Below are 24,670 nucleotides of genomic sequence, written 5' to 3'. Positions count from 1 at the left end.
TTTTTTAAATTTGAGTTAAAGACAATTATAGACGACATGAAAAAAATTGTTGTGACATATTGAAGGAGGAGCTGCTCATGTTGGGTTTGTATAGTTTATGAGCAATAAATCATGAAATAATGAGCTACTCTGGTCAGTTTTACACTTTACTTCACATTATATTTGAACAAATGGCTCATAAATGTCTTTATTTTAACTTTTGTCACTTTAAAAAGTAGAAATACCCTTCATGAGGTTTTTCACTTAATCACCAAAGGATTAAAAGACGTGTTGCGCATGTCGAATTTTTCTCATCTCTGTAAATAATGACAAATTGGGACACTTTGGCTTTAAACGTCTGACCTAAACTTTGACATGTTTTGGACGTTTTGTCTTGGAAAATCACTTTTTATTCCCGGTTATCACACAAGATCGAACCCACTGGAGTGAAAAATGACACCAAATTGAAATTTAAAAACAGGTAAAATTATTCAATTTGCATGTTTAGTGGCCTTTGTTGGGCATGTGGACAATGTCCTGAATAAGATCATGAAATGTCCAACTTTCATACTTTTTGTTCACAGATTTTGTTTTAAATAAATGACACATAATTATGTAGCTTTTTAACTTTTCTGTCTTAATCTTTATCTGGACTCTTCAGAAACACTATTCTATTGAGTCAAAAGGGTGAAAATGGGTCAGAAAACCCCCCCAGATCATCACTTGAGTAGCTTCACAGAAGCACAAAACTTAATTCATATCATCTGAGCTGGATGTGTTTGGACGGCTGATTTGTGCATCTGCAGATTAGAAACGGTGTAAATTGTGGACACGTCCGGCTTATTTCTCCCACCGGGTGCAGCACAGCGAGTCCACCACATCTGTGATGTTTTGAGCTGTGCATGTTAAAGTGATCTGTTTGCTGTCTAGTTAACGGAGGGAGGAGGAGGAGGAGGAGGAGGAGGAGGAGGAGGAGGAGGAGGAGGAGGACTTTGCTGGAGAGTGTGTAATAGGACACCGGCTCCCTCTCTGTCTTTTCCTTCTCCTCCCTCTCTCCTCTCCTCTCTCTCGCTCTCCTGAGCTCTCACCCAGTCAAGCCTGTGAGCACTTGGATGGAATAACAGCCTTTTCCCCTCACTGGTGTCACTGGAGGAGACTGGAAATAATCTGGACAAGGAGATCTCAGATCAGATCAGATCTGGTCATTGGTTCGCCTGCCTTCTTTCGGCTGGAGGAAGTTTCCAAAAGGTGAGTCCTGCCCTGACAGGGACAGGAGGTTTGACCTGCCGGTCTGTAGAGAGGTAAGACGTGGACGGCGGATGCAGGGGGGAGTTGGTGGATGAAGTTTAGATGACAGGTGCAGGCTCCCCGGCGCTGGGGGGGGATTGGCTGAGACTACATGGAGGTAAACTCAATGTGACTGATGTGAGAGGAGTCAGCCAAACAGTATTACATCAGACGTCACTGCCATGCTTCACTTGCAATGGTCTTTTGGAGATTCTGTGCCTTCCCACACAGATCAGACGGGACTTTATTTAGAGTCTCCCTGAAGCGCACGGACATAACATGAGACTTTAACTGATTGGATGTGCATTTGGTTATAAAATAAAGTTTCTCCTCTTTAAATGTTGCCTACTTCTAGATTAAGATACGGAGCAGAAAGAGAGGTCGGTGTTCCAACTGCAACTGGCTCTTCTAAAGTTTAAATAGCTGAAATACACACGTGTTTATGTGAGTGTGTGTGTGTGTGTGTGTGTGCGTGTAATAGAGCTGCTGACAAGTGACTGACAGGGTGTGGTATGAACACACACCGTCCTGTTAGAGCTGGAGCATGGGGCAACTTGTTTACTTTGATTTTCATGCATTTTTCTTTCATTACGGGGATCTAATTGAATTTCTAGCATCTGCCTCCAACTGACAGGATTCCGTTCCTTTAATTCAGTGGAGCAATTCCATTCCCATGTTAGGAAAACAACAGAAAATGTGATTCTTCTTCTCTGCTTTCATTAAATGAAGTTTTTCAGCAGCGCCTCTGACATGATGAGATGGGAAATTCATTAGGCCGTCAGCCAAACGGCGAGCACAATAAACACAATTATCATTACACCCCACTGGAAATATAACTCTCCATCCAGGCTGGCTCCCTCCACTCACCTCCTTTGTGGAGAGACGTTTAATTGCTTGTTGCTGAGATTCCTGGCAAGACACGGTCCTGGAATTTCTGGGCACAGGAGTTGAGCAAAAAAATTAATTGGAGTGTTTATTATTTTTTTCTGCTCATGGCAACAAACAGCCGGGCGGATCGGGGGAATCCTTTCATGTCGGAGTGTCGCAGTGCTCGGAGAGTGTGAGGGCAACGCGGTAATGAGCTCATTGGCTTCTGCAGCGTGGCGAAACCGAGTGTCAAATCCTGACCTCATGGGGATGCCACTTAACCCCCACCCCCACCCCCTCCACCCGGACGACGAGTTTAGCAGCTGTGGGACCGACATTATCCGCGCTGGAAGGATCAGCAGAGCTTGTAGGTGTGCGTGTTCACAGGGTGGATCTGTCTCAGGGTTGACGACGGGAGACGCATGGTGGAGTTACCGAAGTCGGCTCACCATTGGTGAAACACTCATTGAATAAAATGGGAATTGAAAAAGTATTTCGAGATTTGATGATACTTTTGTGACTTTTTAACCTGTTTGGCTCTAAATTGACCCATTTGTACAATTATCAGTGGTTAAAAGAAAAAAAACGGAAATATTTTATGATTAAATTGAATATTTTTTACACCCAAGAAACACAAAACTCAAAATCTTAAAATGTTTACCTTTTTGTGAAATTCCAGTTCAATTCTTTGCCATTTAGTCGGGATAGATTTAAAAACAGCAGCGCTCAAATTTGACCCCCACGTTTAATATATAATGTTAAAAACGTTATGATGTATGATCGTTTTTCTTTCACCAAGACTCAGGCCCCGGTTCTACAACAACGATTTCAAGTTTTGGTTGTCTGTTTTCATGACAACGGTGCTCGGGGTCACTGGAAAAATTCCACTTTTCAAAAAACAATGTGGAACTTTTTGCAAACGCTCCAACTCTGTCTCCTTAAAGAGTTAACCGAGGTTCAACGGTGTGGCTGCTTTTATAATTGTGATTGTCTCATTCCTGAGAATAATTGGGGAAACCTCAGCAGTTTACGTCACCTCTTCCCGGACGTGTATACCAACAAAAGGACTTCAGCCATCTTTTAAGAACAACTTGAGGTTGACTTTGACTCGCTGGCTGGAGGCCTGGACCGAATTAGGACAGACGCTCAATGTTTGACCTGCTAAAATGTAGGAGCCGTGAAAAAATAAATATGTCTGTCAAGTGTTGCTCATCCTCATACCTTCAAGATTTAATTACCAGGCTTCTGCTATTACAGCCTGTCCTCCTATCGAAGACAACAGTGGGGAATTGTTGATTTTTCGTTTGTTTTCGGGACCCCCAGTGGTCATGTTGATTATGACGGGAGCAAGGGAGAAAGCAAACATAAACACAATTTAGTTTGAGGTGAGGATTCGAGGCTTTTCAGGTGGACAATAAGAATAAGAATACAGTCCATAACATGTGTGACCACTAGATGTCTCTGTGTGACAGCAGAAAGCTGCTACAGTACCACAGAAAATCCTCCTTAACTGCTGTGTGTGACCAACAAAGCAGTAAGAAAAATGTCCACAGGAGAAATTTAAAAGCAGAAATAGACATCAGGAAGAAGGTCGTTACATCTGGACATTCACTCCTAAATGTGACTTCTTTTTATTATCCTCATCATGACATGATTTTTTTTACAGATGTGACTTATAGTCTGGGGAATACGGTAGTTGCTTGACTACAATTGAGGGATTTTTTGCAGCATTTTACCATAAGTCTCAGACCATAAGTTGCACCCTTTTAAGATATTTAGTTGGTCATGTTAGTTCTATTTTCAAGCAGCTTGTATATCAAAATATACCGGGACATACCATCTGGTACCACTAGATGTCCCTGTATGACAACAGAATGCTGCTATAGTAAAACATGCAAGACAAATCGTGGCTTAAAAACAAGAGCTGAGGAACAAATTCAAGGACGACTTTGATATAGCAGCTGCTGGACCAGAATTATCAACAGTTACATCAGAACATGGGGGAATTCATGTGTCTTTTGTTTTTCCTCCCTATGATGTACTTCCTGATTAAGGTGGGACTTAGTCCAAAAAATGTCCGGCATAAAAACTTCAAATGTTTTGAGACTGTAGCTGGAAACCCTGGAGAAAGCCCACACACAATCCACCACACAAGCGGGATTTTCTCGCTGTGGGGTTGAGCGTGCTAACCACGTCACCACCTTTCTAATGGCGAAATGACCCATTCTGTTATTTCCATTTGTCATTTTATCAGACATCTTAGAACCAGACATGGACATTGTGAGGCCTGGGGGCCATGTGGGGCTTATAGAAAGGTTTAAATACTTATTTAATAGACTCGTATAATAAATCACCTTCACTAGGCAAAAATAGAAAAATGAAAACTGAGAAAGACTGATGCATCAACATTTTCAAGTCAGAACAGAAAACTTTCATTTTGAGTGTCCTTTTACACAGAAACGGTGCTCAAAGCCACTGAAATTTTTTGAAAACAGCTATTTTATAGTGTGTCGTTCTCTGCACACACGTGTGTGTAGCTTCATGACAAAAAATGGCCAACAGCACCAACCTGTGGCCTGGCATGCTATCTACATCCTTTATAGTGTTTCCGCTGTTTCTGTATAAACGGACATCGTTTTCAAAACGTTTCTGTGTAAATGCAAAACATTTCAGTGACGAAACAATGTGTGTTCACTTGAAATCTCTTTGCATAAACGAGGCACTCCTCCCGCAGTGGCAGTTTTGGAAAAATTGGTAAATTTGGGAAAGAATTGCCCCTCTGGGGATTATTACAGTGCTATAACATAAATTAAATAAAACAAAAAAATCTGGATTGGCAGTGACATCCAGAAGTTTGATTACTCTGAGACAGGGCTGTTCTGTATAGCGTTTGCCAGATTCCTCCAGTTACTGTGGATTCTCTGCGAAATCCTACGACAGGTTGTTTATTGTTTTTCTTTGTTTTTTTTCTGGGACACGATAAATTGCCTATGAAAATGAGTGATGGTGTGAAAACTGTTTCACAATAGTCACGCAGCATTTTCTGGCCTCATTCACACAGTAATAACAAGAACCTTTCTGGAGCGTTCTGCATGGAAACAGTTGGGAGTAAAAGAATGGAGGCAAGTTTTAAGGGAATTTGACAAATGCTGCAGAATTTCATGCTCATACTTCACACTTTTTGAAGCTGTGAGGCGAATCGAATAAAGGGTCAAATGCCTTTTGAGATAGTCCAGCTGACATGTCTGCAGATTATTATTGAATATCTGAGCAGTGACGGTCACATTTACGTCATGGTGATGGGTGTGATCTCGAGCCGGACCTCCTCTGGAGTCGGACAGGAGGTCAGATTTGGGCCCGAGCAGCAAAAAGATGCCTGAAGCTGAAGGAGGCTCTGGGGGGATGGGTGTATGTGTGTGTATGTGTGTGTGAGGGTGTGTCGGTGATGCAGCAGGAGAGGGGCTGCGGTACAGCAGACATGGCCCGTCTGTTTAAACCACATGCTGTTTTATTCCTCTCAAGTGCGGCCAGAGATCTCGTTGCTCGGCGGTTTCCCCACATGTTCTCCTCCTGCACCTGAACTGAACGCTTCAGCTGCACAGCACACTCCAACACACGCACACTCCAACACACATGTGTCTCGACCTATTTGTACGCTACACCTGAAATTTTCATTGCAATGATGCGGCTTTCTTATCTCCTGGCCATCAATTTTTCATTGTGCATGTTTAAGCCATGAGATCGGAGATTCTGTTAAAAAGCATCACTTTTTCTTTTTTTCCATGTCGAGAAAAAGGTTCATTTCTTACGTCAAGTGCCGGGTGGCTTCGTGCAATGCAGGCTCTGTAGCAAATCGCAAAAACAGGCCAAATTGTCTTTTGCATTGCAGGAGTTATCCGCCCGCAGGCTGTACAGTACCTGCCTCTATCAATAATTGAGCCGCCCTTGTCCTGCTGTGGAAAAGCCAAGAGGCTGAGGGGAGTGTTTCTCTGGCAGCTCTTTTGTGCAGATTTAACTCATCCATATTTAACAGAGGTACATTTGCAGGGATATCGTGAAAAGTGGTGGAATTCGACTGACCTGTTGTGTTGTCGTCTGTGTCTGAATTCAACATTAAAGTCGGTGTTCCTCATCCTGCCGGCCTCAGGATTCGTCTGGAGACTAAAGATCGCTCATGTTTCGGATTACGTGAGGAAATAACCGCGCACCGAGCATTCATCGTGTTTTGCTTGTATCAAGATGCATTAATCTCGAGGGGGCGTTAACGTCTATATTCGTTACATATGTGCAAGTGGTGACACGTCTCCGGAAAACCGTGCACAAAGAGATTATCGATGCATCACAGGAGGAATACGTTTCCTCTTCATTCCCTGGTTTGTGGTCGTGATGTTGAGGATGTTGCAGAGAAATAACTTTTTGCAGTATGCTACAACACAACACTTTGTGCATAAAATCCTTCTTATTTCTATGTTGCAGAAGGATTTCTGCAGAACTGTATTGCCTCTAGTGGCCAAAAAGAGCAATTCTATTTCAAATGTGATACATCTGTTAAAAAAGCATCGCTTTGCAACTCGATAAGTGTTTTTATACGTTTCTGAATTAAATTGAAAGTGTTTTCATATATTTATAATCTGTAGTGATTAGCTCAATCACCTCACTGTGAAAGTAACCATGGTTCAATTCCCGGCTTGGAGACCAGCGTGTGCATGATATCCCTGAGGTTGCTTTTTTTTTTTCCCTTGGTCTGAGTCCTGCAACTCCAAGTTAGTCAAAGCAGTTTAAGATTCCATTTACAGGACATTTTCAAAAAAAAACAAATGGGAAACCTGTCTTGCGTTTTGGGTGTGTTAGGTCTTTGACTCAGGCTCCATGGAAATTAGGGAAAATGCAACTCCACCACTGTGCATGTGCAACACGGCCCCCGAAGTGGAACTGTTTGGAAACACTCCGACTCAGTCAGAAACGGACATTTCACAAACTAACACAACCCTTTTCTGCTTGTTTCCCACAGCCCGTCCTCTCGGCTGTTTCGGACCGGTGATTCGTCCTGATTGTTGCGGCTATGGGCAGGCCGGAGGGGTTGGCCAGGCCACCTCTGGTGCCAGACATGGCGTTCTCCCTCCTGGCTCTCTCTGTCCTGTGCACCGGGGTCTCCGGCCTCCTGCAGCCTCTGCCCAGAGTCTTCCTCGCCTTTGAAGGTAAGAAGAAAAGCAATTCTTGTAAATCATCCGCTTAATTGTGCCCGTTTCTTCGTCACTAAAGCCATGCGTTTAGTGCAGTAACACTAAACATATCGGTAGCTGCAGGCTCGTCTTTACAACGTGGTATAAAGCTTGTGTGACATTTAAAGAGCCTCGACTGTGGTAGATTGTTTGCATTGGATTTCTAATTAGAGTCAATTCTGAGACGTTCCCAGGGTTTTTTAGCGCTGTTCCACAACGTAGTTCAGTAAAGTTCATTATGCATTTTGCTTTGTTCTTTTGCTTTCGTCTTTTCGGGCAAGTTGGTTTTTAAAGCATGCCAATGACATGTCTTCATCGGAAACGTTCCGTAACTTCCTCACCATAGTTCAGTTAAGTTCTCTAAGACTTTAGTTTGTACATATTTGATGATGATTCTGATAAAATCACATAATCGAAACGTGTCAAAGTTATGTTGTTAAAATCAACTTGCCCATAAAGACGAAAGCGAAAGTTCTCCTGACCTGTTCCTCGACGGTCCTTGCCCATCCATCGTCCTGCTGTGTGTCATGCAGAAGTCAAACCTCTGCAGGAGGTGGCACTGCCTGTCGGTCCTGCCCTCAATCTGTTCCTAGTTAAACTTTAATCACGCTGCTCTGTATTGGGCCTTGTGGGTATTGTGGCTGCCTCTGGTTCTGATTCTCTTGTTTTATTTAGTTGTGTTTTTTATTTCAAACTCGGATTATTTAATGAATTTTTGATAGTAGTTTGAAATGAGAGTTGTGGTTTGCTGGTTCGGCTCGTGTGTGGAGTGGCAGTAACCTTTTCGCAGTGGCTGGAGGAGGCGTTTGATCACCTTTCACTCCGCCTGGCTTCTCCGAGGCAACGCAGAGCAGCTGAGGCTGTCCATCAGTGACGCTCCTGCACCGAGCCAGAGAAGCCTTTCAGGAGTTCTGTTCCGACTTTACATGACTATATCTGTCTTAATATGTTGGGGCTTTGTCCCAATTTGGTCTGAATCCTTCACATTCAGTCCCTTTCTTTCCGTTGTGTGAGTTTTGGTTTGATTCAACAGTTTTGAACCCGTTTATGACCTCTTCTGTACAGCCTGAGTAATCTGTATCTACTGTATCACAGAGAGACCACAAGTGGTAACTTGGACATACTTCTTTACATTTTTTTAAAGTGATCACAGGAAACATAAAATATGGTTGAATTAATGTACTAATCATTAGGATAGTTTGCAACCTTGAAAATGACAATTATTTTGGCTGTTTTCAAGTGTTTTAGCTGTTTTGGTCATTTTCGCCATTTCTGGCAATTTTGTTGATTTTAACATTTTTGTTTTCTTTACAAACCTTTTACCTTTACTACTCAGTTTCAACACTCCAAACATGCATTGAGAGCAAACATATCTTCTTTTTTTAATAAAACGTTCTCTCAAATTAATTCATGCATGGTTAATTTATCATTACCGAAAGAATTGTGCCATTCTTTAGTGTCACGTAGAGCAATCTGCACAAACAGGTAATACGCTCTGGAACTTTGCAGTGTATCAGTGTATCCTGCTTGTAAATACTCCACAGTGATACTTTTATTTAGACAATTTCATATTTGGCTTTGCATAGAAAACTGTTATCGAGTGTCTCATTTCGAAAACTAAGGACGTAACGTGGTATTTCCTAATGTCTAAATTGTGAAATATGAGATTTTGTTAATTTTTACACTCTAATAATAGCTACAGATATATATGAATTGCATTTTTACCCAAGTATTTGTTGAAAGGTTGAGGTTAAAAAGGTCACAATTTGACTGTCATCCTGGAAACACTCCAGACTTCCCCACAAAAAGGCAGGAAGAATCTACATCATCATTTTCGTGGGCTTTGTCCATTCAAGTCACACTTTTCACTCACTTCTTTCTCTGTGATGTTTCCAAAACCCCATCTTAATGTGTCAAAGGTGGCCAAGCTGAAAATCCTCATACACCTAAAACAGCTTGACGCTCTGTCAGTGTGGGTTAGACTGAACTTGCCTTATTTACTGTTGAGTGTGCTTTACTGCAAAGAGCACCAAAAATGGAAGTTTTTGACTTTCCGAGAAGTTTTGCGTTCACGCAACAACATTTTGAAAAAGGTGATGCCGCCATTTCTTTTAATCATTTCCCATCTGCTCGTGCATGTGCAGAAAAACCATTTACTATGGCTGTGGTGCCCATGCACAGTCGCATCTTATAATTGTTTGTTTTACAGAAACAAGAAAAAGCTGCCAGAAACCATTTATTGTTGGCAGCCCACTAAAGTGTTCAGTAAAAAAAAAAGATGTGAATGCATTTAGCAGCCCTGTATAACAAGCTCCGGACTTTAATCCTAATGAGTGCTTATGGATATGATGAGGTAAAGGTGTGCGCACAACAGGAAATTTGTGAGCCAAATGTTTGTTCGAGGCCAAACGGCCGACATCAGGTGTACATTTACATTCCAGCTTTGATACGGCACATCGGGGAGCTCTGAGTAGGCGCACCTTTGTTTCTTGGGGTCGAAATCGTTTTTCAAGTCCCAGTTTCAGCAGATATTTTGGCATTGTTGAGCGCCAGATGTAGAGAGACTCCTCAGGACCAAGGTGGAGGTTCATTTCCTACATAAACAACCAAAGTCCTGCCTCAAGGGAAGGATTCAAGGGGTTTTGGTTTCAGTCCAGGAAAAGATGTATGCAGCGTCTGATAAGACGAGCTGGGGAGAATATGCAGGTGTTTGGCACCTGTTGTGTGTCCTTCACTCTGGATTCCTTCATTCCCATATGGGAAGACCTGCTAATTCTTACGAAAGGCAGGGAGATAAACCTGCAAGCAGTACGTCCAGAGATCACGGAAGACCAGAAGAATATCCTTTCGTCTTTTACCCTCCTCGTGTCCCTGCTGAAACCTGAGCCGCGGGGTACGGCAGGTTCACGGGACCGACGCCTCGCGTCCTGCCGAGAAGTTGCTGCCTCTGACATTCCTCTTCTCCCTCACTCTGCTTACTCTCGTAATCTCGAGGCAAATGCAGCCAGACCGCAATTAAAACCGCATAATAAACAGTGAAAAATGCAGCTAACCCAAATAATAAACTCTCAAGTGGTGTTTTTTTCTTCCGTGGCCAGAGTTAACACGGGGCCCCGGTTCCCTTACAGCAGGACTATTCAGGGATACCCGGCCTGATAAAAGATAATTACCCCGCTTCAGTTGCTTTATATATCTCCTGTTCTCTCTACAGATGTTTTGACCTGATTTGTGGCATGTTGGGTGGATTCGCTGTGTCAGAATGAGGCTGGGAACTTACAAGAAACTAACAATTTTCATGACTAGAAAGTCTTAAAATGTGTGGGTTAAGTTGTAGGTTTCATTATATTCATATTGGGTATATATTATTGTTTTGATTGGCACTGAAACTCACCATATAACAAACATTCCCCTGTTAAAATCACCTTTTAATACAATGTTGATACTCCACATGACACTATATTTTGGACCCACTTATGTTTTAAGGGTAATGGTTCCCGGTCAGGGGGAGGTAGGGAGGTGTGGTGACTGCACTACTTTCAGATTTATCAGGGCTTGTGGATCTTAGCCCCTTATCGGCGGGACGGCCCAGGACTTCCACCCTGGTGTTGTTGACTAGTCTGTGGTGGGATGGGTTCTATGGATCCCACAGTGGGTTGTCTGATCAGGTATGGCGGAGCCCTACAGAACATGGTCTTCAAAATGTATGGATCTGCTTGGGTTCTGCCCCGAATGGAGGGGTGACCTCGTGGGAGGTCTGTTCTGTCCCATATGTGGATCCTTGGGTTCACTGGCCATCGGTTGGGCTGGCACTGAGCGTGCCCTTCTTTTTCCATTCATTTGGAGGCGACTTCTGGGATCCCCCAGGGAGCGAGTCACATCAAGTCCCGGTCACAGGACTGCGCTGCTCGTTGGAGCTCCCATGGATCTTTGCCATGGGTTCTTAGGGCTCCAGCGGAACTTTGGCAATGCATTTTTGAGGTTGTTGTGGATTTTTTGGAATGTGTTCTTGGCCAGTGACAATCACTCTGCTTGACCCCACTGTGCCCGAACTGTGACACTATGTGGATGATCCAGCTTGCACGCTGGGAACATCATCCCAGCTCCTGACAAGACTTATTACAGTGAACTGTTGAGTCTTTCCAGATTGTCTTGGACCACCCTCACATCTGCCTCACACTGCCGAATTCCATTGTTATAATGCTTGTCTTCTCGCAGGCCTACGTCTATCCTATGACGAATCCCACTCTTTGGATGGTCACTCCTGTGCTCATGTACGCTCATATTATAGTGAAGTTGCTAAATGCCAGACAGCCTTTTCACTTCATGCATTTCAACACACGAAAAAATTATGCTTTGACACCTCTGCTTTATAATCCTGTATAAGTATATAAAGTTCTCCAGTTTGTTTTCACATTGAATAAATGTCTTTCTAAATTAAATTAAACCAATGTTGTATTGGAAAAGCTGAAATAATTTGTTCATTAATGAAATAAGTAGTTTAGCAGATTGGATTTAATATATAAAATATCTTTATGAGTCTTTTTATTTGCTCATCGTGCCAAACCATCATTTCTCACTGACAAGTACGAGCACTGACACGTCTTTACATCCCGTGAGCTCCAAGTAGAACCACTCTATAAAAGCTTCTGAGAGTAACACTTTCACTATGCGGCTCATTGAGCTCTGCTACTGTATGAGAGGCCAAATTGTTGCCATGAACATGAACAAGGGATCACAAAATGCCTCCTTTATTCCCCCCCTGCTTGACAGATGGAGCAGTGGTCTATGTTTATGATCAGGATCATTTAACCTCATCAGCAGTCTCACTCTGTCTTGGCTAACCTCCATATTCAACACAATATTAACTTAGAAATATACACAGAGGACACGTCAAACCATAAAGGATGTTTATTTGGAAAATTAGCAGGCGTGCGCATGCTTTCGGATTCCTGATTAGATTTTTGTGAGTACGATTGAGAACCTGGTTGAGACACAGGAAAGACTGATTAAGAGGATGCCTGTTGTTTTCAGACTTGTAAGACCCACATGGAGCAGCGCCTGAATAGGAGCAGGCGTCGGGGAGCAGATGACCCTCGTCCAGTTTATGACTCATTACAACTTCCACTCACCGCCATTATTCAGCCATGATTGATACTCTTCATTCATATGTAGGTGGAAATCGGTCTGTTGATGATGTTTACTTAGTCGGGGTCTGTAGGAGTGTGTGCATGTCAGTAAATCTCACAAAGAATGTGTGTGTTAATGTGCATTCCTTGACTTGATTGCATTTCGATGTCAAACTTTCTGCTGATTCAACGTTGAAGCCGTGCGGTTTTCTAGCTTTGGAAGCTGTCTGCATTTGAGAAACATAATCTACAGCCCCTTTGCCAAGTGGATAACTCAAAGAGTAGACTACTACGACAGCATGGACTGTCTGTAACAGTTACTGTGTTTCCTGAAGCCATTTGGGGGTTGATATGCCTTAGTAGTTCATCCATCTTCTATACTCTCTTTTTATTCAAGTTACCATTCGGATGATTTGCTTGAAGGACCTGGTAATGATACACAATGACTGAACTCAAAGCAGTTTAGACTCACTGACGAAAAGCCATATGGACACTGTCAGAACACGCAGACTCGACACAGAAAGATCACAGGCCAGAAAGCCAACCATGGTTTTTTTATTGGCGGGTAAGATTGTAGCTTAGGTAGCATGGACTGTAAGTCGTAAGATTCAATTAGAATCGCACCGTGTCCATGAAGTTCTTCAATCGGATCAGATTTATTATATCTGTCTCTGTTCTCTCTTTTTCTATCCTCTAACCTCAAACCAGAACTTTCTTCCTGTGAACAGGGAGTTTTCCTTCTCACTGTCTCTTCTGCTTGCTCAAGTGGAAATGTTGGTTTTTCCCTGCAAACGTGCCTCAAAAGTTTGGCGCAGTATAATTACTATTCAATTGAATTGAAACTACAAATAGATTGCGAGAGTTTCGATTGTGATTTGATTACTTCGTGCGCGGTGCTTTGGAAAAAAAGATGCAAGGGGGGGAAAGCCACCGGTCGATACAGGAGACAAAGCTGTCAAATCACGTTAAAAATACTTCAAGCTCGCCTTTTCTTCATCAGATTCTGTAGAAGGATGATGTCTCTTTGGTGTTTTAGTTCCTAATGAAATCCAGTGTATAAATCATATAAACTTGCAACTCAATCATTTTATTCAGGGTTTATGTAAACAGTACACTCTGATCTCTCAATCAGAAAGAATTCAATCACAATGACAAAAAGTTAATGTAGCTGATGCTAATGTGGTTTTAGCTGTTTAGCTGTTAGTTTACTTGGTAAGTAGGAAGAATTAGTGTTATTTTACCTGAAGTACTTTTTAGATGTTGAATGTTCAGCAATACAGGAAACAGAGGGCTAGTGGCATGTGGGATCTTTAAGGGTCAACAAGAGATCAATAGGTCAAAGTGCCCCAATGACACAGAGCCAGAAGCCAACCAGGATGTCTTTGTCTTCATCAGTTTAACACCGCTGGTCCAACATGTGACAGTCTCCTGCCTTTACTTTACATTTAACGTGCACATTTGCATCTCCACTTTTCAGGGGTGATCACGAATGAAGCTTCTGCAAGTACAATCAGTGATGCTCTGTTATTACAGATAATTCCCGAGTGGGTAAAGCATGGGCCAGTCAAAGCTGTCTGCAGTGACAAACAGACGTGCTCCAAATAGCTGTAGGTTAGACTTGCATGCAGAGTGCTGCATCTTCCCGATCTCCTGACATGTCCCTGTAATTACCATAGCTGCATGGATATTTTCTGCGGTACAGGATTAGCGGCCGTGGGGAGTTCTCGCTTGGGGCCGACAGCCTGTGAGATGTTTGACAGCTCTTCTGTCAGTCTGCCTTTCTCTGCCTGTCTCACCGTGTTTAGCCATTCCTGAGTCTGACCTTGCAAGCCTTGTTGAATGTTTCATTACTCCCGCCCTGCCACATGTTGAAAGGTAATCAATGTCCCATCAATACGAGCAAAGACTGACTTTCTTCAAGGAGAGGAAAGGTCACTAAAAGGTTGCCGAGTCAGAGGGTGGAACTATCACAAAACAGTAATATATTCTAATGAGAAGACATAAATGCTTGTTACTTTTGTGCAGAGTATATTGAATTTTGTAAAGCAACGCTCATATTCAGGATTTTCCTTCAGCTCAGCCGTATTTATTCTTGCACCGGTAAAAAGGCATTAGCTATTTCTGCATTACAACTTAAGCCTTTTCCATTACTGGAAATATTAGGTGATGGAAAGGATTTGATTCTTAAACCTCTGGCTTAAAAAATGTGTAAACAGTCTTTCTTTAGCAAACATTCCAACAGGTGCATATGTCATTGTTGCTCCGGCAGTAAATCTGTACCTTCACTCAACACCACAGACACAACCTTTTGACATCAGTGTCACGGGGCAAACCCAAATTTTTTCAACGTGCCTTGAAAATAGTCGGCGTTCCACCTGGTTGAGCTTTTTCTCTTCCCTTTGGCCATCCGCCGTGACCAGTAAACACATCGGCTACAAAGATCCTCTGACCCATATCTCCTGGAAGCCTCCCCTTCGTGCTGAGACTCACCGAGCGCCGCTGTGACAGTAAAATTACGGAGATTTACTATCTGCTGGAGGTAACTGGTAACCAGAGGCTCCTGATGTGGGCAGGGGAGAGGTTACGTGCTAAAAGGCGCGGTGGCAGACAGTATAGGTGGGGTGACATGTGAGGGGGAGCTGAGTGCTAATTGGGGCACCGGGAACGCAAACTGGCTGGCGGCAGCGGCGGCTTGACGGACAAGTTTACCGTCTCCAGTTTCATCTCTCAGGGACGTTTAGGCATCACCTCAGCAGGTCAGCCATGCGCATGCAACCAGCAGTTGAGATTAGTTCTGAGTCGCATCACTCGACACAAACACACACACACACACGCACACAAACACACACACACACACACACACACACACACACACACACACACACACACACACACACACACACACACACACACAGACACACACACACACACCGAGAGACAGGAAAGAAAATATGCTCTCGTCTTGAATGTCATACTTGGATATGGTGTCAACTTAGTGAGGCCAGCGTGAGACGAGGCATACATAAGAACTCAGGCATTCTCTGCTGCCATATGATTCCCATTACAAATGTCTGCATGTAGATAATCGGTGACAGACAACAATCAGCAAATTAATAACATACAAAGTCTCTTCTGTCTGCGCTAACTTTGGCTTCTGTCCTTGACAAGCAGTTGCTATACAGCAAATGCTGTTTGCGTTTTGAGTGCCGCATTCCTGGGAATGTGGAGTATGTCTCTTGGACAGACAATCGGACGACGCCGTCGGCTCACGCACGACATCTTGGGTGGTCTTCCTGGACTGGATCGACGCCTTAACTTCCCCTCTGCCATATCTGTACGGCACCAGTCATTAATGTGTACGAGCGGGGTCCTGTTCTGGTTTCAGCCATTTTTTATCTCTAGAGGAGGCTTGTCAGTTGCCAGGACAGACTCGTTTACCAGCCCAGCACTGTGTTTGGTAAGTGCAGTCATCCAGAAGTGAATTCAAAGAGCTCTTAGCATTGTCCCGGACAGAGAGCAATGGCATTTGGCAACAGGTTTGAAGTCAGGCCACTGTGTGGGACCCACTCCATCTTGTGAGGAGAGATGAATTGCAAGAGGGCGGCATAAGCCTCTGCTCCAATATTTATCAAGACGGGTGGGTGATTGGGGTCCTCCCACCAGCTGCCCCTGACAACCATAGAACAGGTTGTTCCTTACGTACATGGAAAGCGAGCCTCATTAGCATTGAGGTAATATATTCATCCCGGCCTTTCACATGGAAAGCTTAACTGATGAGGCCAGATGTATATATGAGACACTAATTTTGGTTTGTAATTGGCCTGCTGTCTGACCCCGGAGTGTTTTTAATTGGCGTGAGGGTATTTTGGCCACTTTTCAGACACTGGCATTAATCAAGAAACGCGGCACCTAAGGCGGCCAGTCAGTTTGATTAAAGCTGTGTCGTCTCCTGCTGTGCAAAGGCTAAACCAATCTTCTGACAAGATGATCCCATATTGTTGCTCTCTCCTGATTTATCAGCCTTTTTGGTGGGAAGAAAAGCATCCGCTGATGAATCTCTGAGGAGGTAGCTCTTTTCTTTTTGGCATTAAGTGGAATCGTACACAGTTCAGCTGTTGTTTCCGTGTTCTTGCCACTATATTTCTTAATTTCTTTGAAGTCCTGACACTTCTCGCTATCTCCTGCTCCAGTCACACTGCTCTCAGCTTCCACAGCCCTCCGACTCAGAACTACAGTTGTTTCTCCAATAAAGATCCTGCATACTTTCCAGCCGCTGTCAATTTCTAAATGTTCCCTATGCTGCAGCACAACAAACCGCTCCTTGTAAGGACATCCCAAATTGGAACCATGGAGGCGTTGTTTACTGCGGCTCGCATCGATGTAAAACTCGATTATTTGAGCATGCTAATAATCATGGTGGAGTCAGTTCAGTCAGAAAGCCACATGGATTGAAGACATGACCTGGGTCTCCTTGCGGCTGTTGCATTTCTTATATTGGCTGTATAATCAGCGGACGGCCGACTCCACTGACTTAATATTTGCCAAACAAGGAGCACTATGACAGGTTTTCTCCTGTTGCTTTCACCCCCTCCTCCATTTCTACTCTGCTTTTCACAGTTACATAAAAAAGGTTTGCTTTTTTTTTTCACCCTCCTGGATGCTTGTATTTTTTATTTTTTTTTGCCTCACTGGGTCCTTACACTGGAGCCAATGAACAAGCGACTCTGTGACTCCGGTTCAGGAGAAAGTGGAATTAACCGCCACAGTGATCACAGCTTGTAGCTGGAGTGTCTCTCCTGTCGAGGTGAATATCATGACCGAACAAACAAAACCCGAACTGTCTCATTTGAAAACCACAAAAAAGGACGTCAGTCATACTTAAGAGTGGCGCGCTTTGAATGCATCATTAATGCGCTTTCGGCAAATGTCACAACATGGAGCTCAATTAGGCCTCGCATTTTCCAAACAAAAGCATTACTAATTGGAAGAGTCGATAAACTGTATATCTTGAGCCTTTTCTTTTTAATAAATCACCATCCATTCGCTAACATAAGATGCTTTCCCCCCCTGTCAATAAGAGCCTGTCTGCACTAAAGAAACAAAGAAAGAAAGGTACTGTTCAATATTGAATGACTACTGTAGTTTCTCGGTCTAACAAAAGGCTTTTGTGTTGCTTCCGCTTCGCCACTTCACACCAAAAAAGAAAAGGGGGGGAAAGAAACACATCAAAGAGAAAGACTCTGCCTTTTGGGCACCGCCTTGTCCTTCCCACTCACACTACTGTCTCTTGCATGGATCCGAGTTGTTAAAGAAGTAGAATAAGAGTGGGAAAGAATGCATTTTAGGGCGGCTATTGGTCCGGCCGTCCCAGACGAAAAACGACCGTTGTCCCGGTAGTACAGACAAAGAGCAAATATAATCTTCGATTCCACGACCGCTGCCTCACTACGGTGCACAGACATTGCTGCAACAACATGGGTTGGTCATGTAACACTGTTATAGCAAAGTAAGACCACTTATTATGCTTGAAAAAAAAATTTAATCATGTAAAATTGAGTAAAAATGGCTATCAAAAAATGAATAAAACGACATTTGTAAATCTTAAATACATCAAATACAGCTTTTGTTCTTTCCACTGTAAGATCAAGTTGTCAAAACAGTGACCGAGTTCATAGTGATTACATTATTGATCAAATTATAAAGATGACAAACATCAAGTAACACATTAAGTTTTAGATTATTTATTTAATTCATTGTAAAAATTACAAAAAAACACAAATCAATTCAATATAATACAGAACAAAAGTTTTCAAAGTTTCCGAATAAAAAGGAGCAGACAGAAGATTAGCTTATCTACTTCGCCCTGTTATCTCACATAATCATTTGTCACTCTTGTTTATATTGGTTATATTTCTCGGAAAAAAAAAAAAAAATAAACCAATTTGATTCTCCTATGTCATTTCTTTGTATTTTAATTGTAAAAGTAAAAAATGAACTGAAAGTTGTGATTACAGAGCAGAAAAAAAACAACATTTTCTTTCAATGCAGCTCGGGGTCAGAGCTGCTTTGCCGTGGAGCCTGTGGGTCGAAGCTCAGCCTGAAAGGCAGCACCCAGGGGGCTAAAGCCCACCTGAACCCATCCATTATAGAAAACTCACCAGCTGTCAATGCGCAAACACACTTCCTCTATCTTTGTTGATATATCAGCCACTACTTCCACCTAATAAGGTCACACATTCGTGTCTTTATCGTCTGAAAAAACGGTTTCTTCCTTTCTTCTTTTCTGCAGCACAAACAAGACACACGCACCTTGAAATATAACAAGATGCTTGACGGTGGCTTGGTAATGATGTGCACACGCGGTTCCCCCTTGAGGGTTGTGCGATCTCAACAGCGAGGAATGCATATAAACCCGCGACTAACAAAGCACATGTGGTCCAGTGGAGTTTTTTCATCGCAGCCATATAAACAAAACGGGTGTGCCCCGACTTTTTTGTTTTGGGTTCTTGGTGAAATATCATTCTCGCTCATGTATTTAAGGACATTTCACACCGATCCAGTTGTTAGTGTGAATGTTCTCATCCTGAAGTTGGGCTCAGCTTGGTGGCCTTGCTGAGGTTTTGATGAATATGAAAGCTATTTCTGACTTCTTATGGTCAAAAAAAACATTGCTCCATTGTGTGTTGCATTTAGCCCAGAATGCAATTGAATCCGATCTTTATTTATATATCATCAGAAACAGCAACTTTTATATTCAGGCTTTATTTGCGTGACAACAATGTTTGGAGCCAAAGAAGCACACAACTTTTTTAAAACACTTTGTCTCCGAGGAAACGGGGGAAAAACACAAATGTTCTGAAATGTTGCTCTTCTAAATGTGCACTAGGGCCAAAGTGAATACGTTTTAATTTGAACACTGAAGCGTTTAAGCCGTTTTAACCGGTATTTCCTCAACGTTTTGATCCACTTAGACATAGTGATGGTTGTTTGTAAGAAAAAACAAACAAACCAATGTGTCTCTACATTTGATCCAGGTGATTTTGTAATAAATGTACACTTTATAAGAGAAGTACCGTTAAATTCAAGGGTGAAGAACACACACTGCATTCGTTTTTATGAATCCTTCTTGCACATGGGCAGTGCGGTTTCAGAAAAGTTGTGTGTTCAGTCATGTAAACAGAAACCCAAAATGCTATGAAAGTTTTCCGTTTTCACGCGTCGTGTAAACGGGGCTTTTAGTGGATCGCCAAGTGCTGGTAAAGTCGCTTTAATCACGATGCAGAGGAGATTGCTATCTTCCCCATTCCCACTGAGCAAATCACACCCTGCTTATATTAAGAAAAAAAAAGTAGGATAAACACCCTGCATTGTGATATTTCTCCTGCGATAAAGATTTTCCACATGAAAGTCAAGGTGTTGCAATGTTGTTCAGGCTCAGTCAGGAGGCCTCAGTTAATATTAATAATAATAATCCCGACTTTACGGGATGAATTTGACCTTAACGTGCATTACAGCATCAGTCGGCGAAGCTGATCCAGAGGTTATGAGCTGGCAGCGGGTTTCTAAATGCTTGTTTCAACTGGGTGGGTTTTTATGACCCAGAAACTTTTGATATTTGTTGCCAGAGCAGGTGCAGCATCCAACCATGTTTTACCACTTGTGTACAATGCTGCAGGACTCATGTTTATGTGGGATTGAAAGCAGACCCCCCGAGATGACACTGGATCCCCCTGGCATGTGGACTCCAGAGGTTTGTTGGGTCCGTCTCCGACGGAAAAAGCCGGATCCTTGTGACACACCCCTGCTGCGCACCATCTCAACGCCGGGCTTAACTCGGCCTCCCACCCTCACGAGGGAACATGAAAGTCTCCCATTTGACCCCCGCTGGGAAAACAATACAAGGTTCAGCATAATATTAAACAGTTATTTCACCCTCGCCACGCCCATCTGAACACTTTGTTCCCCTTGGTGGAATGTTCTGGAAGAACAAGAGCTTTCCCTTGTTTAATGTCAGAGTGAATTTATAGCTGCGGCTGTAAGAAAGAGGGCCGAGATTCAAATACACAACACAAATTAATAAACAGACACAAGTATAGAAACAGCAGAGCGAAAGTGAAATGACAGAGAGAAGAAACCTTTCCCGTAGTTTTCCTAAGAAATTCAATTTTTTTTGCTAAATTAATGTAAAATAGCGAAATACTAAATATTTAATTACAAGATTATGCCAGCACGTGGAAAAGTGTTAGTAAATATCAAACATATATTAATATATGATATTTGTATGTAATAGGGATCGTCCCTTGTTATTTTGAAAATTTTTCAAATAAAAGACAATAAAACAATAATGCATGATGCACTCATGATTTGAGAAATATGATATTAAAAATCATAACAATAATGGCAATAATAGCAATAATGATATCATTAATCAATCATCAATAATAAATATGTGTGAAAAGTAGAAAGAGCAGATTGAAGTCTGTATGAAGCCTCACTCTTACTGAGCTGAGACAATGTGCGATGGTTGTTTCATGGGTTTACATGTTGCATGGGTTTTCATAAGAATTTCTGCAGATAATATTACATTTCCTTGAGCTCACGACCGTCATACAAACACAATGTTGTCGAACAGTCAGGAGACGGTCCTGCAAGGCGATTAAAAATTCTTGACCATATAAGTATGCGGTTTCGCCTCAGTCCAGCAATCATTTTGTCATCGAGCATTAAAGGAAAATGGGGCCGCTGGACCTGGATGAGGACCAGGTTGAATTCTGTTCTCATTCCTAATTTGCTGAAACCATATAGAGGATAGTCTGAGGTGGAGTTGAGATCATCTAAACAACCAGGGCCAAACATAGAAACCAAACCGAACGTGCAGCTATCAACATTTCACTTACACGACATGACAAAAGGCAATCAACAGCGCCCACTAGTGGCCCTGAAGCCTGAGCCGAAAGCCATCAGGCAATAACCGGAACTCGACATTTCAGAAGCGATGGCATGAGCCTTCTTGATTATCCGTTAACATATAAGTTTTACAAAAAAAAAGCCTCTTGCCTTTTCGTACTGTACCTTCTTTTATCTTCACCTCTCCTCTATTTCACTGGAGTGTCAGGTTCACGTTACATAACGTGCTTTGTAGCTTCATCCTGCTCGGCTGACACACTGAGATCATTCCTCTCTTGTCCTGCAGCCCCGGTAAAAGATAGAAACTCCCACTCAGCCCGTCCACTGTAAACAGCTGTGTGTTTAATGGCGGCCGCCACCTTCTTGTTCCAGACAAATCCAGATTGAAGCGTGTTTAAATTTGGAAGCGCTAACGTGAGGTTCACTGTTGTGGAGTAGGAGCTCTTTCCTCCAGGCCATCGCTCGGTGGAGACGATTCAAATTGATTGTTTTACTGGCAGGAATTTAAAAACCCTGCATGTTTTTAATTATTTGTGAGAGAGAGTTTCACCCCTGGTGGCGTGCACTCTGCCCAGAACAACGCGTGCAATGTCTTTCAGCCTTCGCAGCCGCGGGATAATGTTGCCTCCACGGCGCTCTCTGCGATGCTATCTGCAGTGTGGCCGCTTTCAAACACACATCTGATACGATCTCTGTTTTTTAGGAGGTTTTTCTTTTATTGAACGTAAATCTGCCTGATAGAATGAGCATGCTTTTGATTTGCTCTCTGGCTCGTCCTGTAAAAAAAAAAACCGATCGTGTTTTTCATCAGGCACTACACGCCGCTCTCATTACAGATGATGCGGCGCTTAAAAATACCCCCACTTTCACTCCACCACATAAGGTAATTTACCTAAACACAGTAGAAAAGGGAGCGCGAGCAGTCGTGGGAAAGTTGCCTGCGGCTGGAGTGGTAAACTTGTCTTTCTTTAAAGTTAAACACTTCAGGATTTTGCACGGCGAACGCACCAAACAGAGGCTTGCCACAGGAAAAAAGCCACTTTCCTCCCAGATAAAAGGCTCCGGCCTCAAAAGCATATGTCAGACAATAATGAAAATGTGACTTTAGCCTGAGGCATTGAAGCGAAGCACCAGCAACCTGTTTGTTGATTAGCGAGGGGAACACAAAGGGAGCTCAGAGAGGGTCAATAGAGGGGAGGAAATGGAGGGCGTAAATCTACATCAGCCCCCCTTCCACACGCCCCCTGCTCACTGCAGATTGAAAAAGTGATAAATATGCATGAGCCTGACTTAGACAGTGAAGGCCTTTGATGGTATGGTTGAGGATTCTCTATCTCTGAAGCAAATAAGGCTGAAAATAACCGTCTGCAAGTGTTCACACAACGCAAAGTAAACAATGTGCACTTTTAATGAATAGGGAAGGATTCTGCTGGAAAACTTTTATACCATGTATTATGCCACATCTCCAACTGAACATGTGCTCCATAATCAGCTTCATCCGAAATGAATGCATAAAAGCAGAAAATAGTGTGTCTCTTGATTTAAGCAGAAATATGTGGGAAAACTATCATGAAACGTGAATTAGACAATGAAAGCCTTCCATAAGTATTCCGCAAGAATGGATTTCTGTCAGTGTTCTGGAAGCTAACAGAAGCGCAGCAAGCATTGCAGTACCAGTTCAATTAAGTTCATTACGTCTCTAGTGTGTACATAAGCATTGTACTTTTTTCTTCATCAGAAATGTTTCCGATGCTTTTAAAACCTACTTTGCAAAAACAAAACAAAATAAAAGCAAAATACTTATTGCAGTACCACTGGTAGTTGTAGGGGGGCAGTGTTGACATTAGAAGCCAATAACATTAATTATGATTAGCGGCTGCTGTGTGGACGTGTTTACACCCGGCATTAACACGACCCTGACAGACTGTTTACACTTGTTCATATCATGTGTTTTGGGCTAATCACCTGAGATTGGATGAACTCAGTTATGAGTCATCCAACATACTATGAGCATACTCCAACAGGTGGTGGTGCTTTGTGTTCCTATGTTAATTGAGCGTGGCGAAACATAGGCATATATGGGTTTCAATACATTGAGTTTGTTTCGTACATTGGGTGACGAGAGGTGAAGGGAAGTCAGTAGGTCCTACATTTTAAAACTAAATCCGTTCATAACGCCTCATGCAGGATCCTGCATTCTCCATGTCCCTAAATCAGAGAAGTTACATCACAGTTGAGTCTCGGTGCAGCAGTAAACCTGCAGGCTTTGGAATATCAAATCCACACTTTCATTCCTTTGCTCTAAGTCTTGTCTCGGTTTCCTTCCTGTTTTCCTTCTCGGTCCTGAAATATTCAGAAAGCACTGAACTTGAACTTGTTCTGGAAGCGACTTAAGTGGTATTGACCAAGAATTTAATCTGTTCCATGTGCTTCTATTATGAAGAGGAGGTATCAAGCATTTGTCATTGCGATAACAACATGCACATCACACACATAAACATATTCAGCCAATCAGATGGAGACATAGATGCAAAAGGGCATCATGTTGAATTACTACAATCCTGGATGTAATGTGCTAACGTGCATGCTTATGCAAGTCTGATTGTGTTTTGCAGGTCATCAGCTAAGATGAACACTACAAGTGACAATCAGGTGCAAACTGGCGATTTAACTGGTAGTTTTAAATGCATTAGAGCTGCTTACACAACAGCCACACTGAAAACTGTGTGGAAACCTCTGTTTGTTTGCCGGGGTTTGCCATGACAAATCCCCCACAAGTATGAAAAGACGATGTTGTGAAGTTGGACATGTTTGTGTTTCAAGCACAGACGTACTTTTGGTTCCGTACATCTGTTTTCTCTATTCATTTGCAGAGAGAAACCACTCTCTCACCTCTGTGTGGAAACAAGCTTATTTGTTTTGTTTTTTTCCCCCTCTGCTTTCTCTCAGATCTGCAGGCCTCCCAGGCGTTTGAACACTACAGCATATCAGACAAGGCGATGGACTACAGGATCCTGCAGATGGACGAGGATCAGGACAGGATGTACGTGGGCTGCAAGGACCATGTCCTCTCCATGGATATCAACAACATCACACATGGCACGCTTAAGGTCAGCAGATGCCCATTGTTCTGAAAAAATAAATGAATACATTTTTCCTCCAACGCTTTGTATAACAGAGACAAAAATGGAAAACATTATCTGCCACCAGCGCACGAAATTGCTGCTGTGGATATTATTGAAGCCTGTTCCAAAGATATGCAAATTGGTGTACATTTACCAT

General features: G+C 42.7%; 1 protein-coding gene across 1 annotated transcript in view; it reads left to right on the top strand.

The window, feature by feature from the left end:
• Positions 1–1,041: 1,041 nt before the first annotated feature.
• The window catches only part of sema3c (sema domain, immunoglobulin domain (Ig), short basic domain, secreted, (semaphorin) 3C), a 51,719-nt gene continuing 28,090 nt past the window's right edge, over positions 1,042–24,670 (top strand). Inside the window, exons 1-3 of the mRNA XM_080492260.1 lie at positions 1,042–1,227; positions 7,145–7,331; positions 24,338–24,498. Coding sequence (XP_080348386.1) covers positions 7,196–7,331; positions 24,338–24,498 — 297 coding nt within the window. The 5' untranslated portion in view covers positions 1,042–1,227; positions 7,145–7,195. The remainder of the gene's footprint in view (positions 1,228–7,144; positions 7,332–24,337; positions 24,499–24,670) is intronic.

This window comes from Lipophrys pholis (genome assembly GCF_963383615.2).
Source record: "Lipophrys pholis genome assembly, chromosome: 22".
NCBI classification, from domain to species: Eukaryota; Metazoa; Chordata; class Actinopteri; order Blenniiformes; family Blenniidae; genus Lipophrys; species Lipophrys pholis.
This window is presented reverse-complemented; position numbering and strand designations above follow the sequence as displayed.